Raw genomic sequence first — 21,602 nt, forward strand, 5'->3', positions numbered from 1 at the left:
TATATATATATATATATATATATATAGTGAAAATTTCACAATGCGGAAATTCCGCAGGAAATAAAAGCAATTACAATCGTTTTTTGTTGTTCATACTAGCAAAAGCCCGTGGCACCAGCATGTTTAAAACTATCACCTAGATAATAGCGCTCATGTGTGCGACAGACGACGAGTGTAAACGCTCGCGGGTGGCACGTAACAGGCAATCTATGGTTACAGTCAATCCACGCAGCTCGCAACCTCCCGGGGGCACTAGTCTAGCTAGCGAATAGAGGTGTCTAGACACCCAATCTCTTTTCCTAACCCTTCTGCGTCCCCGTCCCCATGTCCGCGACAAGGTATTAACCTTTACACGTACTGCGACAGTAACTGATCCAAGAAGAACAATACACACGAGGATGAACGAAAGACCCTCTTTGCTCTTTGAATATCCCCGGCAAGTGCGTAGCGCTTGCGTGGCCACCGGAACGCTCGCGGCGTAAAAGGGTTGAAGAATGTCAGGCGAGAATTCTTGTTTGATGGAGAGCGACGATTAATCTCGCTGGAGAGATGCATATTTTTCTTACCTCCCTTTCACGTCCACGGAGCCGAGTATCTATTTATTAAAAGCGCGACACAAATTTCTCACGATTTTTTTTTTTACGTATAGCCATTCAGCTTCGACGAAAATCAAAATATATACATAAAAACTTTAAAAAAGATACATTATCATTTTTATCATATATTTATCATTTAGACTATGATTCTATAAGATGCATTCTATTTTATTTTTTGTATGATTACCCGGGTGTCTTTATATTAACGGAAATCTGTTATGAAACTTGTATTCATTCTTGTTAGTTGTAAGCTAACAATGAAAATATCGATTTTAAAAAAAGAAACAGAGAGAGGAAGAGAAAATATCATTTTCCATATCCTGTATTTAAAGATAGAAGGAACTAAAATTACGCAAGCAAATTTGTACGACTATTTGCTTATACATATATACCATTAAAATAATTATTTTTTCAATTAAATACTCCAATTAAATACAACTCGATTATGGAATTTTCTCATTTGGCGGAACGGCGCGATAATTTCTTAAAATTTAATATCACACATATAATGACACGACGATTCGACGTTGCTCACCGCATGTAGGTACACCTGCGGTGCATTATTAATAATTCCATACCCATGTTCTATAAACGGTCACGTCGGTATCACGAGGTCAGCATTTTCCGCAAAGTCGGCACACACATAATATCGAATAAAAAACGAGGCGGGCGCGTCGTGCGTGCTTCACGCGATATAAATGTTTCTTTTTTTATTTTGTTTTTATGGTGAGACTGCGTACTGCCGTTAAACGTGTATTGCTGTAAACGAACCTGGAATTGTGCCCTGCCGACATACCTATACGTTATGCATGCGCGTGCGTGTGTTTGCAGTTTAGTATTTATCCTTCGTTATTAAAATGAGTACAATTACTTGGCGCTTTGAACCGCCCGAGATACGTTGCAAACAAGTCGGTTTGAAGCTATATAGTAAGGGATACGATCGTTACATAGGGTGCGCATATGCGTGTGTAATGCATATTGAAATGCCATGCGGAGAGGATATCGTCATTCATCGTGTAAGTGAAGATAATTGGAGCGCGATAATAAATAATAAATGCGTTTGTGAACGTAGGTTAAGTATCGTACACCTTCGTGATTACTCGCGGTTAGATTAATTTGTCATTAACGTTAATGATTACGTCCTTAAAAAGCAAGAGATAAAATCACTGTAGCCCTTTATTTAGGTTTCTTGGCAAACGCGTGCGCGATGCATTTAAAAATCAGATTGGTGAAAAACATAGTCTTTTCTTTTAATCATGCTTCAAGTTCAGCTTCAAACACGCTTGATTAGAAGTAACTCTATCAATAAAATTTTGAACAACATATATTTTACACAGTAATATCTCTAATATTCACATCATACTAAAAATGTACACATTTGCTCACAAAAGAAACACATGAAATCCTTATATTACGATGTCGGGTAAATATTGCCATAGTTTCGCCGCAGATGTGAACGATCCTTCGGCACATGCTCGTGGAATCGATTTCTCGTTTACACAGCTGCGGAAGTGACTCATAACGAACAACGTATGCTCAGGAAAATTATCCAAAGCACAGCGACAGACATTAGCTATTCTCGACCCAATTCACGCGCTACACATCCGCAACCCTTAAATTGTCGTCGCGTATAGCGCGGAATGGTTCGTCCTCTTCCTGATACAAGAGATAACGGACGGCAGGGCAGAAATAGATAAACTTGGAAGATCCCATGATCATTTTATTTTCCTCAAACCATTTCCTGTTGCCAATTTTTGGGCCGATTTTTTCTTTATAGAAACGTCAAGATACCCACAGCTTTTATTAAATTATAAGCGATTAAAAACAAAGAATTTTCTTTAAAAAGAAATTAAATTTCCGATCTTCCTGAATCCTCAGTTCAAAAGAAATGTTTAGTGAAAGACATTCTTTGACTGATGACGCGCATTTTCTATTAAAACAATACGTATTTTCGTAAACGGCCAAATGGTAAAGATGATAGTTTTTGAATGCGAAAGAGATAAATTTAAGCTCTTTCATTGCTTCAACGCGTTCGGCTGTGCGACGCTATTTTCGTGCCATTGTTTCAGGTACATTATACACAACCGCTGTAACGAAGCGTATCTATACCCAACGGCCGCTTCTACCATTCGGTTAACTTTAATCATGTAATTTAACTTTCCTAAAACTCTCTCCTTTCTAATTTTATCTAATTTGTATGTATATATGTAAATATATAAATATATGTAAATATATAAATATATATATATATACACATATACATATAAAAATTATAATATTTTTTAATAAACAGTTTAATATTGCTTTTTTTAAATATTGTTTGCGCTAAAAATGGACGATTAAGCCAAATAATGATTTTAAATTACAATCCATTCCTACACAAAGTCAACAGATACGAGCAAATATTAGCTCACTATAATTGCTGCGACAAATCTCCACAACACGTATCGCAGTTCAACGAGAGGTGCCGATATTTTGGTGATGATAAACCGATAAACTCATGTCGTTCCGCAGTTCGCGAAACTCGCGCGCGATGGAGACGCGCAAATATAATTGCGTTATCTATTCTATCCACTGCGCGTAATGCACGATGAATATTGGTGTATACTCACTGGCATTAACGAAATTGCTCCACGTCCGTTCGCTGATCCATTTGGATCGCGACGGTGTGAAAATTTAACGCCTTCAACGTCCGGACGGTATCGGATTTTCCACTTTCCGGTCGTTAAAATTGGATTTTTAAAGTTAGAAGACAGACTAAAGTGGTACGTATACCCATGGATTTCAGGACAAGGATATCAAACGCTTGTCCTGAATATCGTATAACTTCTGTCTATCTCAATATAACTCATTTCCGTATTATATTCTAATGTTTTAATTTCGTAATCAATGTTTGCTGTTTATTTCGTTTGCTCGAGTAAAATATAGAAACATGATCGTTACCTCCTGGACCTTTCTGTGGACGACGATCTTGTGCCACTGATTATCGTCGAATCGCACCCTGGCCGGTTTTATATGCAGATCCAATCTTCCTTTTGCCAGTGTCATTCCTACCGCGGCGCCTCCGTCTCTCAGTGACACGGTGAGATAATCATCACCCTCTCCTGCAATTAAAAACGGGACTAATGAAGTCACGGTGAGTGCCGCGCGAGCGCGAGCGCAAATAGACCCTTATTTCGCTCTCAAAAGCGGAGATAAAACGCGCTATTGAATTAACGTGACAGTGGCCGCGACGCGAGATCGTCGGAAACGCTCGCAGCCTCCCGTTTCGGTCCATCACGGATCGTCGTTTTAGTCGCGGACATCTGTGTTGACGCGACCGGGACATTACTGTCCATTGAGTGCAATCCCTTTTGACGCGTTAACGTCGCACGCATTGCACAGGGAGAGAGAGAGAGAGAAAAAAAAAAATTTTGCAATGCACGCACGCGGATTCCGATGCAACTTTTTAATCCCCATGGCGACACCGCGTCCATCGATTACCCTCGCTCGCTTTATTTTTCGTCGAGCTCGCACGCCGGATTATATCGCGAAGCGATGCATATAAATCGATTATGACCGTTTAACCATTAGTTTCGGGACACTTAGTGTCCAGGCGCGATCGTTTAAAACGTCGGGCGATTGTCGTTAATAATTATCGTGCCAGCCTCGACCGGAAATCCTTGCGGATTATGCTGTTCGGTTCGTAACGAGTTGGACAGTTAAGACGATTTTGCTGATGGAGAAAGAGAGTATATTTTTGCAATTAAACGTCAGCGATATATAGAGGGGAAAACGTTTATACAATTTATATCAGATATCATTTAGGCTAATATATTTGAAACAATTATATTTTCTCTCTCTCTCGTAGAAAGCCGGAAGTAAATTAAGAAGCGAAGAGTGATTTATTATTTTTACATTTATTTTCATTAAAAAAAATAAACAAAAATTGTTTATAAAAATTTCTTTTAATATATATACATATATACAGTGATAAACAAATTTATATGCAGTATTTTACTTTTTCCAATCTATTGCATCTGATTGAATTTACAGAATTCAAAGGATTGTTTGTGCTCGCGCGAGCATAATTTTTATTCATCCTTATTCATTCTCAATCTTCTCTTTTTCACACAGTCATACATAGCAAAAAATAAAGAAGTGAAAACGCAAGGGACCTCGACCCTAAAAAGCAGAAAGATCATAATTCTCGTCGCGGACGGGAGGAGGGAAACTTGGGACGCATCGCGCGAGATGCGCGGGCGTGTCATTGCGCTCGTGAATTTCGCAAACGCCAACGTCGGATATTGCCGCAGTCGCTTTAAAATCGGGCCGTGACCGCATGCTAATTATCTCGCGGGAGTGACGGGGGAGGAGGGGGAGGGACGGCTACCGGAGACCGGAGCGTATAAAAGATGCAGACGGCACTTCGGACTTAATTGCTGCCGGCGCGGCGCATTAGCATGCGCTTAATTGTAAGTGCATTACGCGCGGTATCGCGCTCTTCGCTCGCGTATCTATCGCGCGTCCTGTTTATTTGCGTGATACGCGGATCGCTATCCCCGAGAACAAACGCGATAACACGCGTTACTAGCGTAGATAGCGCCCGTGCGGGGCGGATGCGAGAAATCGGCAACGCGAGCTTCCGTCGAGATCATTGATTAAATCCATTACTGATTAAAACGTTCCTATATATATGAGAGATACCCGTTTCCCTAAATAATAATAATCCACGCGCGCTAAAAACATTTTTTAGCAAATATTTGATCATTGATACAATTATTTCTAATTTTAATTTTCAAAGTTAAAGATAGTTGTTATACATTCGCCAATACGTTTACGCGTGTATATGTATTATTAATCGAAATGAAAATATATCGTTGATATATATCAGCAATAATATTGTGTTAATATTGAAATTCGATTATTTATTATTAGCTCGTTGTGCGCGAATTTATTCTGAAATTATTCCACTAACGAGGTATCCGTTCACGAAACCTCATATTTTCCCTTCGTTATATTTTCTAGAAACACATCGTTACACGATCATGTTGCAGATAGTTATTGCGAAAGCGGGCGAAACAATTTCGATGCGGATTTAACGCATCGCGGCTCGCCACGCGAGCCAGTCGAAAATAGAGAGAGCGCAAGTAGCAAAAGACGGAGATGGTCAGACACGTTTTCAAAGGAAGCTATTTTGCATGGATATTCTCTTGCAAAGCGATACCGCGATTTTGAAAAATGTAAAGTCGCGCGACGACGATTATCCTCCGTGAAAATACACGTAATCCGAATGTGCATAGCCGCGGCTGTATTACGGCTTATCTCGAGAACAAATGAGCGGCCTGGTGCGAGCTTGCCGCAAGGAGATGCAAGCTGGTGAAACAAGTGCTATGTGTATGTGTGTGTGTATATATATATATATATATATATATATATATATATATATATATATCTATGTATATGTGTGTGTGTGTGTGTGTGTGCATCGTGTATGGGTGGTACAGCATTGCGGCTGCGGTATATAGGTTTCGAGTTGCCGCTGCAACCGGAGCGGAGGTGCAAACTCCTCCTTTTACTGCGGATGGTGCAGTCTTGCCGTCTTGGCTGCGCTGATTCCCCACCGTTCATTATGTAAGTATGCTATAAACTGGAGGTGTGCATGTGCATCTGGAGCATAAGATGAAGGAAACCGTGATATGGCACTATAAATGAAGAAGCGACGCGGGTATAATAAAGAAACGAGATAATTGAGAAATCTGATCGAAACTCAAGCGCGGGATCAAACTTTTATCACGGTTTGATTTATTTATTTATTTTTTTCTCCAACTTGATTTCTTTCCAGCAAAAATTTGATCAAACGCAACCTATGTGTTTCTTGCAGAGAGTTTTATAACTTTTTAAATTTAAATTAAAACTCACTTTATTAAAGTTTAAATTAACTATATAGAATAAGAAGGTTTCGTAATTTCTTCTTTTCTTTATTTATTTTCTGCAAAGAGCTCTTATTTTTTGTAATAATTTCAAACACTTGTGACTTAAAAGAGTTATTTTTTTACGACGTTTGTGATAAAATAAACGGTAATTTTCATGTAGCGCAAAGTTAAAAAATTTTTCTTATTATTTTTAAGATAACATGTTTTTGAAATTATATTAAAATTAAATATAATTAAAATAATTATAGATATGAAATTTTGCTTTCAGAATGTTAAAGATAAATAATTTGAATAATTTTCGGTAATTTAAGTTGAGATACAACATGCATTATTCTGCTCGGGAAACTCTAAGTTAACATTTTCGAAATCAAGATTAATTGAGGTCAACCAACAGCCATTACCATATCCTGCTAAAATAAAAGAAGAAGAGAAAGTATAATAAGAATAGATAAATGAAAAGAGAGAGAGAGAGAGAGAGACAGAAAATTCCTCTGGTTGCCGCACATCCGGGAACCGAAGCACTGGAACGTCCTAATTGGCTATAATGTCGTCGCGAGAGAAGGAGATATCGCAAAGATTTAATATGCGACCATTGTCCAAGATGGTACTATTGTCTGTCCGCATTCTCTCGAAGGATATCCGGCCGTCCGTAAGTCACTCGATTAAATGCGACTCCATTGTAGACCCTCTCAAATTGTTTTCAATTAATCGTGCGCTTCTAAGATCGATTGTCTATTTCCAGAACAAAAAATTCACAATAATATATATATATATAATTATTGTGAATTTTCTGTTATATATAATGAATTAATTTGTTATATTAACTCAATGACATTGCATATTTCTATTGTTAATAAATGAAAATATTTGCTGCGAATCGAAAATTTATTTAAACAATTTTGTGTATCCAAATCATATTTTCAATCATTATTTTTACGTTTTTGATTTTATGCTCAAAATTTTCATATTAAATATTTGTTGATTATACGATTTTTTTCGTCAGTTGTCAAAAATCTATTTTTCCAATTGCAACTAATTTCTGTCTCTGACTTTGTTTTTTCAATTTGGCAACTAAAGTGAGAATAAAATTGTCACTTAGAAGGAAGTTATTATGATCAACAAAAGAAAGTCATTCGCCGCAGGAAGGATATAGGAAATACTTACCGGAATAAAATAAAAGTCCATTTGGCTGTCTCGTTTTGAACTGAAGGCTTATAGATTCCTGTGTACTGAGCACCGGTTCTCCTTTGCTCAAATCTATCGTGAGGTACTCGGTCCCTCTAAAGGACGCTTCCGAAGGGGCTTTGTCTGGAACAGAAAAGAGCCACCGGTCTATAAATCGATCAATTCGCCGCAACGAATTTTTGTTATAGACTCGCTTAGTGAATTGGCTAAGTCGTGGACTAAAAGATAAGTAGAAAGTCTCTTTCCTCTTTATTGGAAGTACAAGAAAATGTTATGAAGAAAATTCGATTAAAGGATAAAAATATTCCGTTAAAATTAATAAACCTTTTTTACCCTGTTGTAAAAGAATAAACTATTAACTATTAATATAATATTTACTATTAATGCTTTCACTTTTATAAGACGATGTGAATGAAAATTGACAATGATCAATTCTTACTAATAAGATATGTATATATTAGGTCTACCGGAAAGTTCTGTCCGTTTTTGGAATAAAACAAAATACAAATTTTTATTACCGTCAATAAATTTTATTAAATAATGTAATTGCCATTATTATTAATGATTTCTTGCCAGCGTGAGGGCAATTTGTATATCCCATTTTCGAAAAATGTTTTATCTTTTGATGCGAACCAGTGCTTGTTTGATATCTTGTTCCTTTTTGAATTTTTTGCCCCTCAAAAAGTTTTGTAAGGACAAAAACAAGTGATAGTCGGTGGGTGCTAAGTCCGGGGAATATGGTGGATGCGACAGAATTTCCCAGCCTAGTTCTGCACTTTTTTGACGAGTCCCCAAAGCAGCATGTGGCCTGGCATTATCATGATGCAGTATGATGTTCTTCCTATTGTACATCGCCGGCCTCTTTTCTTGGACTGCTGTATTTAAATTATCCAGTTGCTGACAATACTTCTCCGAATAATGGCAATTACATTATTTAATAAAGTTTATTGACGGTAATAAAAATTTGTATTTTGTTTTATTCCAAAAACGGACAGAACTTTCCGGTAGACCTGATATTATGATTATTTCCCAGCAACAATTCGTCATATAAATACAAATAGAAATATATATAAATACACATTTATTATTTAAAATAACGGATATATTTTATGAGTTAATATATTTTACGACAAATTCTTAATAATACCTAAGCAAACAGAAATTATATAATATAATCTTCATATTTTTTTAAATGTGATAAGTGAGATGAGATTTCTAAGTTTTCTCTCGTAAGTTTGTGAATCATAGTAATAAGCGCCGTGAATCCCGACCTATCATCTTGGAAGCGACGCGCCTCTCGAGAGAAAAATCGACGCGGGCGGATTTATTGCGGCGATCCGTTCCTGGCGCAGTTGAGCGAACTGAAAGAGATACGAAGTGGCGGATATATAGTACACAGCCGGTTCTTCCTTCCGAGGGATGATTTGCGGCAGTAACGAACATTTCAATCGGTGCATTTCGACCCCTCGCCTCGGCGCGATTTGGCAAGGTGCCAATGCCATTAAATCCCATCTTACGAGTCTTTTTGCGCGACCGAGCTTACCTTTGTTTCGTCGCGCGATAACAATGGAAAATGGAAAATAACGGAGTGAGCGAACCCGTGACACCGGAAGGTCTCTTTCTCGAGCGGAATCTCAAAATCCGATTAAGTATCCCCATTGAGTAGGATAAAGAGTTGTTTGCGACGCCGCGAACGATGAATTCAAAACGAGCAGATCTTGACACTTAACTACGAGATAGAAGACGGGAAGAAAGTTTCGAACGTGAGTAAAATAAAACAGATGTATTAAGTTTTTAGAATGCAAGGAACGTGCGCGCGTTCCCCTTCTCTCTCTCTCTTTGACGTCATTAAATCGAAACAATAAAATTTTATTTTTTCTTGTGTCCACTTTTCTATATAAATATCGATAAATTTATGCAAAATAGTTTATTTCATTTTTACTTAAAAAAAAAGTTTATTACAATACAATTTTATCTATAAGATGTTTGATAAGAGACGTTTAATCCGTCACGAACTCACAATGGTGAGTACGGGCTTAGCGAACCCGAGGTATCTGAGCTATTTCACTAGGCCACTTAATTTGTTTCTAGGGATTCCGATAGGAAGACGTATGTTTCGAACGATACTTAAAATAAGAACCATTAAATAAGCTGTGTTTTATATTATATTTTTTATTTATCATATACAGGTTTTTAAAAATTCTTTCTTCCTACTATACTTAAATGATTTACTCAAATCTCATCAGTCCAAGTTATTAAAGTCGCAAATGTTCATTTAATTATTGTAAATGCAGATTAAAGACTGTGTTTCTAAGTACTATAGAAATCATAAAGAAAAACTCAACTGAAAAAAAGTTTCGTAGTGATTATATCTTACAATTAGTAAAACAGAGTTTGCTTCGATCGTCTTCGATCACGGAGAAGATGCCATGACTGCGCTTGTTTTGTTCGAGCTACTCTATAGAAATGTCGAGCTTACTTGGTCATTGCCTTCTACGAGAGTATAGCGGCAGTTTAGTGGCAAGATTTATGATAAGAGAGGAACGCGCGCTCGCGCGCGCGATTGATCGCGGGGGTGCGCCAGGTGCAGAATTACGCGGCACCCACTGCTGGCTTCCTAATGAATGGTCGGCGATTAATACGGATTATGGCCAAGGCGCGTGTATCGGCCACGCTAAGGCGTACTTAGCCGCGATTTATGCGCAACTTTGTCAACGTATTCCTCGATGCGCGTGATAAAAGGTGTAGGAACGTTAATCGAGGAAAAGCAAAGATACAGCTTCCGGATGCATCTTATATAGATAAGTAAACTAGCTCTATGTAAAACAAAGAATGATCACGATTAGCGATCTTAAATTCGATACGATCGATTCTCTGAATTTTTGAAATCGATCTTATTTTAACGAGACTATATCGAGAGATACTGATAGCTTTAAAATTTTATAAGCGATTAAAAAACTGTGAGACACCTTCTCTTAAAAGCTTGTCCTTAAAGTTGCCCGGAACGATGTCGCCGAGAACAGATAACGAACCAAGACAATTACCATAAAACCTGACATTTCGCGCGCGCGTACTACCTTGTCTAGATAATTACGCGATATCCAGCAGAATGGTGTTGCTAGAGTTGGTTTTGCTCCATTGGGGATCATTTGGCGTCTCAACTAAATCGATCGCCCGATTTTATAGTACTCGCGCATATAACGCACGTGCTGGATAATTAACATCAGCCGCGCGTAATTACTCGAGCGAGCTAAGCATCCGCTCAGTTCTCTTGAGAATTAAATTTCCAGAGTGAAACAAGGAGCGCGACTTGCGACTGAATAAAAAACAATTTAAATTGTGCGTGAAATACGTATGATTCCTTATCAGTTATAAAATATATTTAATATAAACGACGTATTGAATGATATCTCTTGTTATTATTGTTAACTATATTTTATAATTTTATTGATTAATTTAGAATCAAATTTAAAGTAGATTTTAACACACACACAAATATTTTATTTTATAAATTATTTATACAATATTTTTAAACTGGGATGCTAAAGATTTATATAAAAATATTTAACCAAATTTTCATTAACGAAAAATTAGCGGAAGTGTTTTCTTGTTTTCAATTAATTTTATTTATTACTGAAAATACAAACGTTCGATTCATATAATACAATATTATACACACTGGATATTATCTGAAGACTCGTTTAATTTGTTACGTGTCAACAATCTTATAAAATATTCACTTGATAAGTTTCTAAATTATGTCACAATAAAAAATCAAACGTGATATGAACATATTACAATAATGGTTCTTATCCACGTCATATCGCATATACTTCCACTCGCTATTATCTTCGGCGACGATCAGCGTTCCTTTCATTTCTTTTTACGATCATCTGTATGATATTACAGATAATTTTTCACGTGTGCTTTTCCTCGTCTCTCAGATATTGAATCACATGCAATAATGAGAAAAAAAAGAAAGAAAGAAAGAGCAAATTGTTATTTTTTTAAATTTTATCTTTACATGTGTGACGTAATATATTTAATTTAAACAAAGTTTTAAAAAAATTACTTTATTAAGGGATATCATATGTTTCCTCTTTAGAAGTTATAATATAAAAATATCCGCCATAAGGTTCTGGTACAAAAAAGATATTATATAAATATAAAATACTTTCTCTTAATGTAAAAATATATTTTTATATAATATACACTTGTGTGTATATGTTCAATATATAAAATATTTCTTTACGTTATTGATAAAAATGATATTTGAAAAGATGGAAGCATCTCTTCTTTAGTTGATAATACATTCATAGAAAAATATAATAGGGAAATTCTCAATATCTGACAATCAATACAAAGTATCGGCGTTGTATAATGATCGCAACATTTTCAGATATCAATTTCGCTTTTATATCTTCTTGCAATCTCAAACTTATTTTTAATTTTATAAATTAAATCAATAAGAATCGTGGTAAAATTGCTTTATTATATGATTAAATTACAAATATTTATAAAAAATGTTAATAATTTTGAAGTAATTCTAAAACAATGTTTGCTTTTTTTAATGTAATTGTTGCGTGTGTTTTATGAAAGATATCAAATTATTCACAAATTATTTACTATATTTTATTTGCATTTTTATTTATAATTTTTCAATTTAATGACTTAAGAGTAACAACTTAAATTTTTTAATTCTTTATCGAATGTATCAAATAATATGATTTCATATAGAGCGGAAAGAAAAATTGAACATGTTATTACTTTGATCGAAACATTGAAGATGAATATTGTATGATAGTTTAACCCAATATTCAACCTACTTCTAAAAGAAAAAAACTATCTGTTTTTCTTGAACAGCGATGAAACTCATTTGTTTGGCTTGAATTTCAGGGAACTTGCTGGCCGGAGTAAAATAAACCGTATCGAAGCTTAAGGCGGTAGATGTGGAAGTATATACAGGTTTAATAAATCTCGACGGCTCACGCGGATAAAAGCGTGCTAAGGACGTCGTCCGATTTATTTAGTTCCTCCACTTTCGAATCTTTCCGCGTCCTATTCTGCCTGCATTTAAAGGATTACCAAGTTAATCCTCGCAAACAGTTTGCTGCGCGAGAAGTGCCTTTGGCGAAAGCAATTTGTAATCCTTTATCATAACAAATCGCAATAATAAAGTATTTAATAAATGAAAAAAGAGAAAGAGCGAAATTTGACGTAAGGATATAATGAGATTGGAAAAGTTAATTGTCGACTTCATTCACAATATTTAAAAAACATTCTAAATTTATGATAAATTTTTAAATACAACTCTCTATGTACAAAGTAACGTTTTTTAAAGCTAGCTGACAACATATTAAATTAATATTTTAAAGTATTTATTTTAAATGAAAATCGATCATAAATCTCTTATTAAAATTAATGATATAATTCGCTGTTAGGAGCTTTTTCAGAATATATATGTATTATAAATGAAAATAAATTAAATAAAAAGATAAATGAGTTACGTTTTACAAAAGTTGTGCAGCAGGTAAATTTGCATATTATTAATTATGAATTGATCCGTCTGACCCAGTTTTATTTTTAATTTTACGCAAAAAGGAATGTTTGTCTTTTTCTTAAGTGAAAACTTGTATTAATAAACACGTCAAACTGGCGTTTATTTGCTCTGGTTTAATTATAGTTGGAGAGAGTCGATTTGTTTGCTTTTACAACTTGCATAGAAATCTAACCCACATCGTAAACATAGCCAGAGACTTCGCTTTGTTCTTGAAGGAAATATTATAGCCCTCAGAGATCCCTTAAAACCTTCTATCTGTATTGTTGAGAGAAAGTTCTTGGTATTAAAATTGAGATGAGAAAAGTGTCTACTTTTTTCATATGTCGCGAATAGGACGTACGTGTATAAAAAAAATCGTATCAAAAAAACTTGATGATACTTTGATAGAGCTGCGAGTATAACGAACGCGAAATCAGCAATCTTATATTTTTATAACATTTAAAACTCAAGATTTTTTTAAACGTTTGTAATAATTAAATATTGTGCTATTATAATACTAACAGAATTTCTCCTTATTTTTTTTCTCAGACAAAAGATACGTATATATCAGTGAAATTTGTACAAAATACCCTTGTCGTATAACATCGCTTATATTACGCCATGGTAGTTGCATGAATATTAATTTCTATACATTAACCAAAAAATAATCCAGGTCTATATATAAATAATATAGATTGATTAAAATGTCTACGAGTTGAATCTAATTGAGAGAAATCTTCGTAGATCGATAATCTTTTTTTGGTTCTTTTTAAATCAGTAAAATAAGAAAAAGAAACCGGTTTAAATTCATGGGCAAGAATGATCAATCGTCTTTTATAGCCGCTTCAAAGGTTCGGCGAGAGAATCTTGGCATTTTCCGCCGGTATCCACTTCATGAACCGACTAAAGCTATCGTATTAGCATGTATATTGCGTCATGTCGGCGCGACACATGACGACATCACTCACCGGAAACTACCAAGGTGGGTACGAATCGTCGTTTTACTATCGCACGCTCCGTTGCGGCCTGCAAGCTCCTTAACTCTCGGTCCAGCTTGAATCGGGGCGCTTCATTTGGGAAGGTACATTGTCGCTTCGCCGCAAAATCTCGCAATGATGTATTGTACGTTTCTCTCGAGCGAGAAACGCGAAAATTACTTTCCGAGTGCATTGGTCTCGTAATCCCCCTGTCAGAATTTTGCGAAACGTCTGCGATGTCTCACAACTGTTTTGCTTATTAAAAATATTCAGCTCATCATTCTAGAAACATTTAACAGCGGCATGCCGTATAACAAAAATTATAAAAACTGCTGCAATATTTTTTGACAAATTATATAATTTATGATGATAAATAGAAATAATAATAACGGAATATCTTTTATTTATTTATAATAACATTCTTTATTAAAAAAAAAAAAAAAGATTTTTTACTCACAAGTTTGAACAATATTTATTTTATCTGCATAAACATCTATGGGTATAAATTTTATTTTAAATTTTCAGACAGGGCTTAAGATCTATAGACAAATAGTGATGAAATTTGCTACCCTTCTCATAATAATTATACGCAATGATGCGTTATAAAATAATAGTTCATGAAATAATTTTATTAATTCTTTGTATATCGTACCAAGAACTTTTTTGTATAAAAAGGATTTTGGGATAAAGATGGAGCATTCGTACAGCGCGCGTATTTTCGGGAATAAGTAAATTCGTAGCCGGAACAAAGTGGGAAAACAAGTTATTAGGGCAAGGCGACGCGGCGGAACATCAATTCCATGCATGAGTGCGTGACGAGAGATGCATTCGCGCCGAGAGAACGCGATGGAAATTACCGGTCGTGGTCTCTCTCTCTCTCTCTCTCTCTCTCTCTCTCTCTCTCTCTGGCGCGCGATTGTGCCCAAACCCCGGTTATATTGAGTTCTGCGAGTGGCGGAATTCTCGGCGCATTCGACCTGACCACGACGAACAGAATGGCCGGAAATTCTCTTGCATAACGGACGCGGCCAAAGACTTTCAAGGCTCGATCCCGCGAGAATGCATCCGAATCGAAATCCTGCGCCCTCCCGCAAAATGTTCCCAAGAGCGTGAACAGCATGGAGCACGTGACAGAAATCCAACCGAGATTCAGTAATTTAATATTTTGTCTTTCTTTCTTCGCAAAATACAATTGATTTTAATTGATTTCCTCTCTTTCGTTGGATCAAAAATTTTTTTTATAATTTGTATCGCAGAGATACTGGTATTAGCTATTCCAAAATTGCAAACGCTTCGCTGGTTTCGACAGGGGAATCAAAGTTTTTTTTCTTTTCTTCCTAAAACAGACGATTAGTACGAGAGGAAGAGAGAAAGAGAAAGAGAGAGAGAGAGAGAGAGAGAGAAGCGATTCCCAGCTCCATCTCAGACCTAATTAAATCATAAATATCTTTATAGGCTTTCATGAAGTATAGACATTGCAGCTAAAGGGATTTTCATTTCGTATCAATAACCGTAATTCGCGCAGCATCCAATCGATGTATATTGACCGTTTCTATTTTTCATGTCTCAATAAAAAAGAATACAGTTCTTGTTGCGACTTATCACCTCCTACAGTCTGCTCAGTACTCGAGAAACACCCCTTATACAAGCGCACAATGGTAGTAAAGAATATAAGCGACCAATAAACGTAAACAAGTCCCACGGTGCCTCACCGAGTGGCCGAGCATTTCCGCGTCGGGAAATTCTCCCCGGGGAGCGTGAAAATCGATAAATCCAGACGTCTGGATATAAAATGACATAAGAGTATTGGCTATCTCACGCGTCAATTTCGACGCGTAGCGTTGCTGCGCGACAAATGCAAGAGTCATCCTATCGAAAAATGTTCCTTGTCATTCCAGTCGTGTGATGTAATATTAAAAAAGTTTTCGCGACGAAAGCATTAAGCCTGATTTATACCGCGAGCTTGTAAGACTCATACGACAAGAATGTCCTCGAGAAATGTGCACACGCGACGCTTTCGAGCGAGCCATTTGATCGTTTCGAGAATTTTTATAAACTTTGTCTTATATAAGAATCGAAAATTGATGAAATATAAATTTCAAGAGATGTTTCTTCCAATTGAAGTATTAGCTCAGAAATATATCGTATACTAGATAAAAGATGTATACACATTGTATCCCAAGAAGAAGATTTTTTTGGAGTCAATTTGGAGTAGATGTTTTCTTTTCTATCAAAAATATCTAGATAAATTTATTTTAGAAAGTAAAAAAGTTACCTTCTCTCTCAATGCATTAAATACGTTACTAATTTATATTTTTCCAACTCTCTCGGTAACATTTTTTAAGAATAGAGATTAAAAATATAAACATTTGATTATAAACAATACTAAGAGGTAGTAAAAATTAAACATTATGTTTCTTTAAACCACATCTAAACGTGAAGTGAAATCGAAGCATCGCAGTGACATATAATTGCGTTGTACAGTATTGCGGCGACCTATTTAATAAATTTCTGCAGGACGATAAAAGCGGCATTAACGCTGTCGTTCGATCTCATCCTCTAGACGTTGTCGTCGTTGTCGTCCCTGCGGGATTAGCCGAGTAATCTCTCGAAGAGCCTCGAGGAGTAACGAGATCCCGCGGGAAACGACACAGACTTTTTCTCATCTCAGGAGTAGTGCATCCTGCGCGATGCCACCTAGCAGAAATTCGCTGTTCTCTTTTCTGCACGTGAGGCGCTTTCATTTCCAAGGAGCAAAGCGTCAGAATAAAGCGTCGCTCGTTTTCGGAAGGTAAGCGCATGAGAGAAGAGAAGAGAAGAGAACGAAATTTTCGCGCAACGTTTTGATGAAATACCGAAAAGAGTTTCGCTTCCCATTGAAATTGGTAACAAAAAAGCGATAATTAGCGAGCGCAAAATTGTTTAGCTTGAATTGTTCTATTGTTAAGAGAGGAAAATCAAGAGCGCAATGAGTGGAATACGAATGAAAGTAAATGAATATTTCACAAAGTCAAAAGACCGTTGTGTAATACAGAAAAACATTTTTATTTTTGTTTTAGATCACTGTCATTCGAGGAAAATAAAGAATATAGAATTAATGGAAACTTTTCAATGTAAAAATATAATAAAATTTTTTTAATTTAAAAATTTCAACAAAATATTGTAATCAAAATTGTAAATTTACAAATATTTTAATAGAAATATTTTACTGCTTTGTGTTATTTCGATGTAACAATTTTATCAAAAGAAGGTTATTTCAGTTTTCAACAAGTTCTGTTTACCAAATGCGAATATTATCGAATATTCTGTATTCTGTATAATGTGTGCCGCTGGATACGTATAATGCTACATTATGTTATGTACTCGTATACACATAGCAGACCGTATACAATACGGAAAATTCGATCAAATTTATGTGCATATGGACGTCAATTATCGTGATTCTTTAATAATTTTGCTTACCACGTTTCTCTTACCGATTGAATGCCGAATTCCTCGTCGGACCACCATCGTTTGCTTCATAAATATTGATTACTTATCGCGCGACAGTTATTGCGAACAACTCGTTTATAACCCAGAAACCTGAGGTGACCCTCTTCGTGGCGTCTCTTTGTATCGTTGCAGCGGAAAATTGCAATCGTCAAACCGTACGTGTAAAATCGGCCTAAGCCCCAAAATTTAATAAAGCCGCTTTTTCTCGCAGGCACAAACGCCTTCTCCACTGACCCAATTTGACGCGTCGGGCGCAAAGTGATCTAAGCCGGCAGATGTAATAAAACAGTCTAGTCTAAACTAAAAAATCTGAAATAAAGTCGGATGAAATATTTTTTTATTAAAGAACAAATGAAACGTTGGCCTAAAAATTAATTTGTGCTTGGCATAAAATAATTTCATGAATTAAGAAAAAAATATAAACATTACTTATTAACTTTTTTTACAAATAAATGATGTATATATATTCTTTTCTTAATCTATAGCATCATATACATATATAGATTTTATTTTTACTTATAAACTTGTTTTAAAAATTTAGAATTGATAAAATAAAATCATTTATATAACAGAGAGAAAGGTTTCATCAACCTAATATTAAATATCCTTGTAATAATAATAATTGTAGAGAGAGAGAGAGAGAGAGAGAAAGAGAATTGTAACTCATTTTATATGTTTAACAAACATATAATCATTAAAGTAATTACGTTATTTCTTATTCACTTAAATAATTCTGCTAAAAAAAACCTTTTCTTTAATTGATACATATTACCTTATGTGATACATTAATTTTTTTATGTATAATAATTTAAATTTTAATATATCTACAGATAATTATTATATTACATATATATATATGCTCGATTTATCTACATTTAGTTACCCTCCTACATATTTCACTAGAGTTCTTTTAACTTTCATCAAAGTGCTGTTATAACACCAACTAACGCAATTCGAACTTATGAAATTTGTTTTCCGTCTTCGGTGTTCATTAATAATCAGCAGAATGGCGGACGACGAGTGCATTAATGAATTATATATCGCTCTCACACAGTTTTAGCACGGCCGAGGAGTTAAGGAATTAAGGATCGGGCAAAGTTCGTCGCGAGTTTGCCGCACTGGAGAGACCATAATTCTTCGCAACCGGAACGTACGAGTAATTGCTCCAAGTCCCTTCTCACCTTATTTTCCTTGTCGTCACTTCGTCGTCCTGACAATAAAGAACCTGAAAACTGCTGCGCTACTTTAATATCATGCCACCTCAAAACCTAATTTTTTTTCAATACAACACTTTTCTGACTCATACAAAATCAATTTTTTACCCGAAAAATATCGAGATACTTGTGGCCCTCGAGTAATCGAAGATCAAAAATGAGTTTGACGAATTTAAAAAGAAACTTTTGACGAATAAAGTTTTAAGAAAAAAAAAAAAAAAAAACGTGAGAGAACACAAGAGTACTATATTTCTTGTGAAGATCTAAGAAATATGTCAAATGAAACTTAAAGATACTTCATTGCACCTTGTTGAGAGACTGTTGGAAGATTCCGCCGAGATCTCCGCGACTCGGAGATGCGGCGCACAAACTTGCGCGAGAAAAACTTAATTAACGAACGTTTCCTGCCTCGTAGTCGTGCTAGATATCTGCTAACAACGCAACAAAACGGTCGTTCATAATCCACGAGGACAGCACCCTTCTGACAGCGACCCGCAATTGCTTCCAGTATGACGCGAGTCGGTCGCCGTGGCATAAATCCTGCGCGGAGAGAATATCACGTTCCTCTTCCTCTGTTAGGTATAGCCGGTGAAGGGAACTTTAACTCCGACTATTGTCGGAAATCCACCGTCCCTCTGTTTCTGTCGGTACGACGTATCTAACTATTTCCGACCGGGCTTTTTGCTCATCTCGGACGAGAGACACCGCGCCGTTGGAAAATGAATTTTCCGACCGGATGCGGATAACTCTTTGTCGGCGATCCACCCCTCGGTGGATAACGACGGTAGAGGGATAATCGTGAAGGGCGCGGTGAAGCGTAATCCGCGTTATTAACCCCGCTGGTCGAGGGTACTCTTTGCCGCCACGACACGGCGATTACATTCAACACAGCGACAAATACTTATATATAGGACTCAATGTAGACACGTTTCAAATGTATACTATTAAAAGAGATTATATTTAAATAATTATATTTTAAAAGAAATGTTATATATGAAATTTTAAATTTTTTCCACGTGAGGAAAGATAAATAGAAATAGAAATAAACACGAAATATTGGCTTAAAATGCAACGACTGAAATTATCAAAATTGAAATACCAATTTTAAAGAATTATTAGAAAAAGTTATTAGAAATTCTTATTTAAAATAATATTTTTAACTTTGAAACTCTCTCTTATATTGATTATTTTAAATATTTTCTTTTATGCTTTATTTCAAATGTTATGTCTCTTTCACAAACGTTATGTATAAAATATTATCTCATATTTATTATTTATATAATTCAATATATAGAGAAAATAGCGCATATACAAATATTTTTAACTTTTGTTTTTCAAATATTATTTTGTTTATCTTTAATGTAGCACATATCCGCGATGGTATTATCTGCATAAAAGTAATATCATTTGATTTATGCATATATAAAACTAGTGTAATACTACATAGATGTTTTTATTATTATTACCAGAAGAAAAAGTATGAAAAATAGCTTTCATAATTTACTGAGAATGCAGTTTTACGATCCTTTGGGTAATTTCGTATAAAAGTAAGAATCATTTTTGCGATCTCTCCTGAGTTACAGAATCTTCGTTCATTCAAGCTCCGGTAATGAATGGTGGACTCGATTGTACGATATTGTGGGTCATTACGGGCAGATTCGGGAGTCTCGAGTATTCGCGAGTCGTATGAGCCTAATTTTGAGCGGGCATAACCGGCGGACTGGCGGAATGCATCGGTACCTCGCGAGGTATGCAAATTAGCGACTAAACTGCACTGTTGACGTAGAACTACCATCGATACCAAGGACCAACCGAGCCTCGCCTAAACTGCCGTTCGTCGCCTGGCCGTTGTTTACCGTGTGTTTCACCATGCAACATTCGGAGTGTTCTTGGTGATTTACGTGATTTCGCCGTTGATCCGCGCTTGGAGCTTAATATCGCAATCGATCGATGGGAATTTAACGCTTTAGAGTTACGAACGTACCATTTGTGTCCACTATTTTTGTTTCGTTTTGCTATTGAACAGAAAATGCATTTACGAATAATAGAAAACGATTTCCAATATATATTTGTAAATCAATACACGAGAGAAAAACACAATTATTACTCTCATAAACACTTTACTACTTTGTTTATCATACATTGCAGGATTTTCCTTCTATTTTCACTTTATTAGCTGCTAGCGTTCTGAATATGAGTGATGTTTATTCGCTTCAACTGAATTATAATGAATATTTGTTATTGATTTATACGAGATTTATTCCTCTTATACAGTAGTTTTTTCATTATTGCATTTAGACACAGCACATAATGCATTAATTAAATACGTAAAGTGGATAAGAGATCATTTATGAGGTTTAACGATTACATTCATTATAACAAAAGTCTATTTAATGTATTAATTTCATTAATTTCTTCAGTTTTGTGATACATTAATAGAAACTATGCAGGATAACTAACAATATCTAGATGGTTTCTACACAAGCACAGAATGGAACAATAAAATATACAATTTATCTAAATATTGATGGGTAAATAATAAGGTAAATACTCTTAATCAATGATTTGTAATTTAATAGAATGTATGTTAATAAAATAATAGAAGGATTATGCATCATAAAAGAAGAAAAGTTACATTAAAATGCATATATAATTTAAATTTAAATGACATAAGATTATATATA

The 21,602-nt window shown here is 35.4% G+C and overlaps 1 protein-coding gene across 1 annotated transcript in view; it reads right to left on the minus strand.

The window, feature by feature from the left end:
- LOC115234837 (neurexin-3b) overlaps positions 1-21,602 on the minus strand; it is a 216,918-nt gene that overhangs the window by 98,541 nt on the left and 96,775 nt on the right. Inside the window, exons 4-5 of the mRNA XM_029806185.1 lie at positions 7,676-7,819; positions 3,540-3,700 (exon numbers count right to left, since the gene is read on the minus strand). Of these exons, the coding sequence (XP_029662045.1) occupies positions 3,540-3,700; positions 7,676-7,819 (305 nt within the window). The remainder of the gene's footprint in view (positions 1-3,539; positions 3,701-7,675; positions 7,820-21,602) is intronic.

This window comes from Formica exsecta, unplaced genomic scaffold (assembly GCF_003651465.1).
Source record: "Formica exsecta isolate Colony F162 unplaced genomic scaffold, ASM365146v1 scaffold21, whole genome shotgun sequence".
Classification (NCBI taxonomy): domain Eukaryota; kingdom Metazoa; phylum Arthropoda; class Insecta; order Hymenoptera; family Formicidae; genus Formica; species Formica exsecta.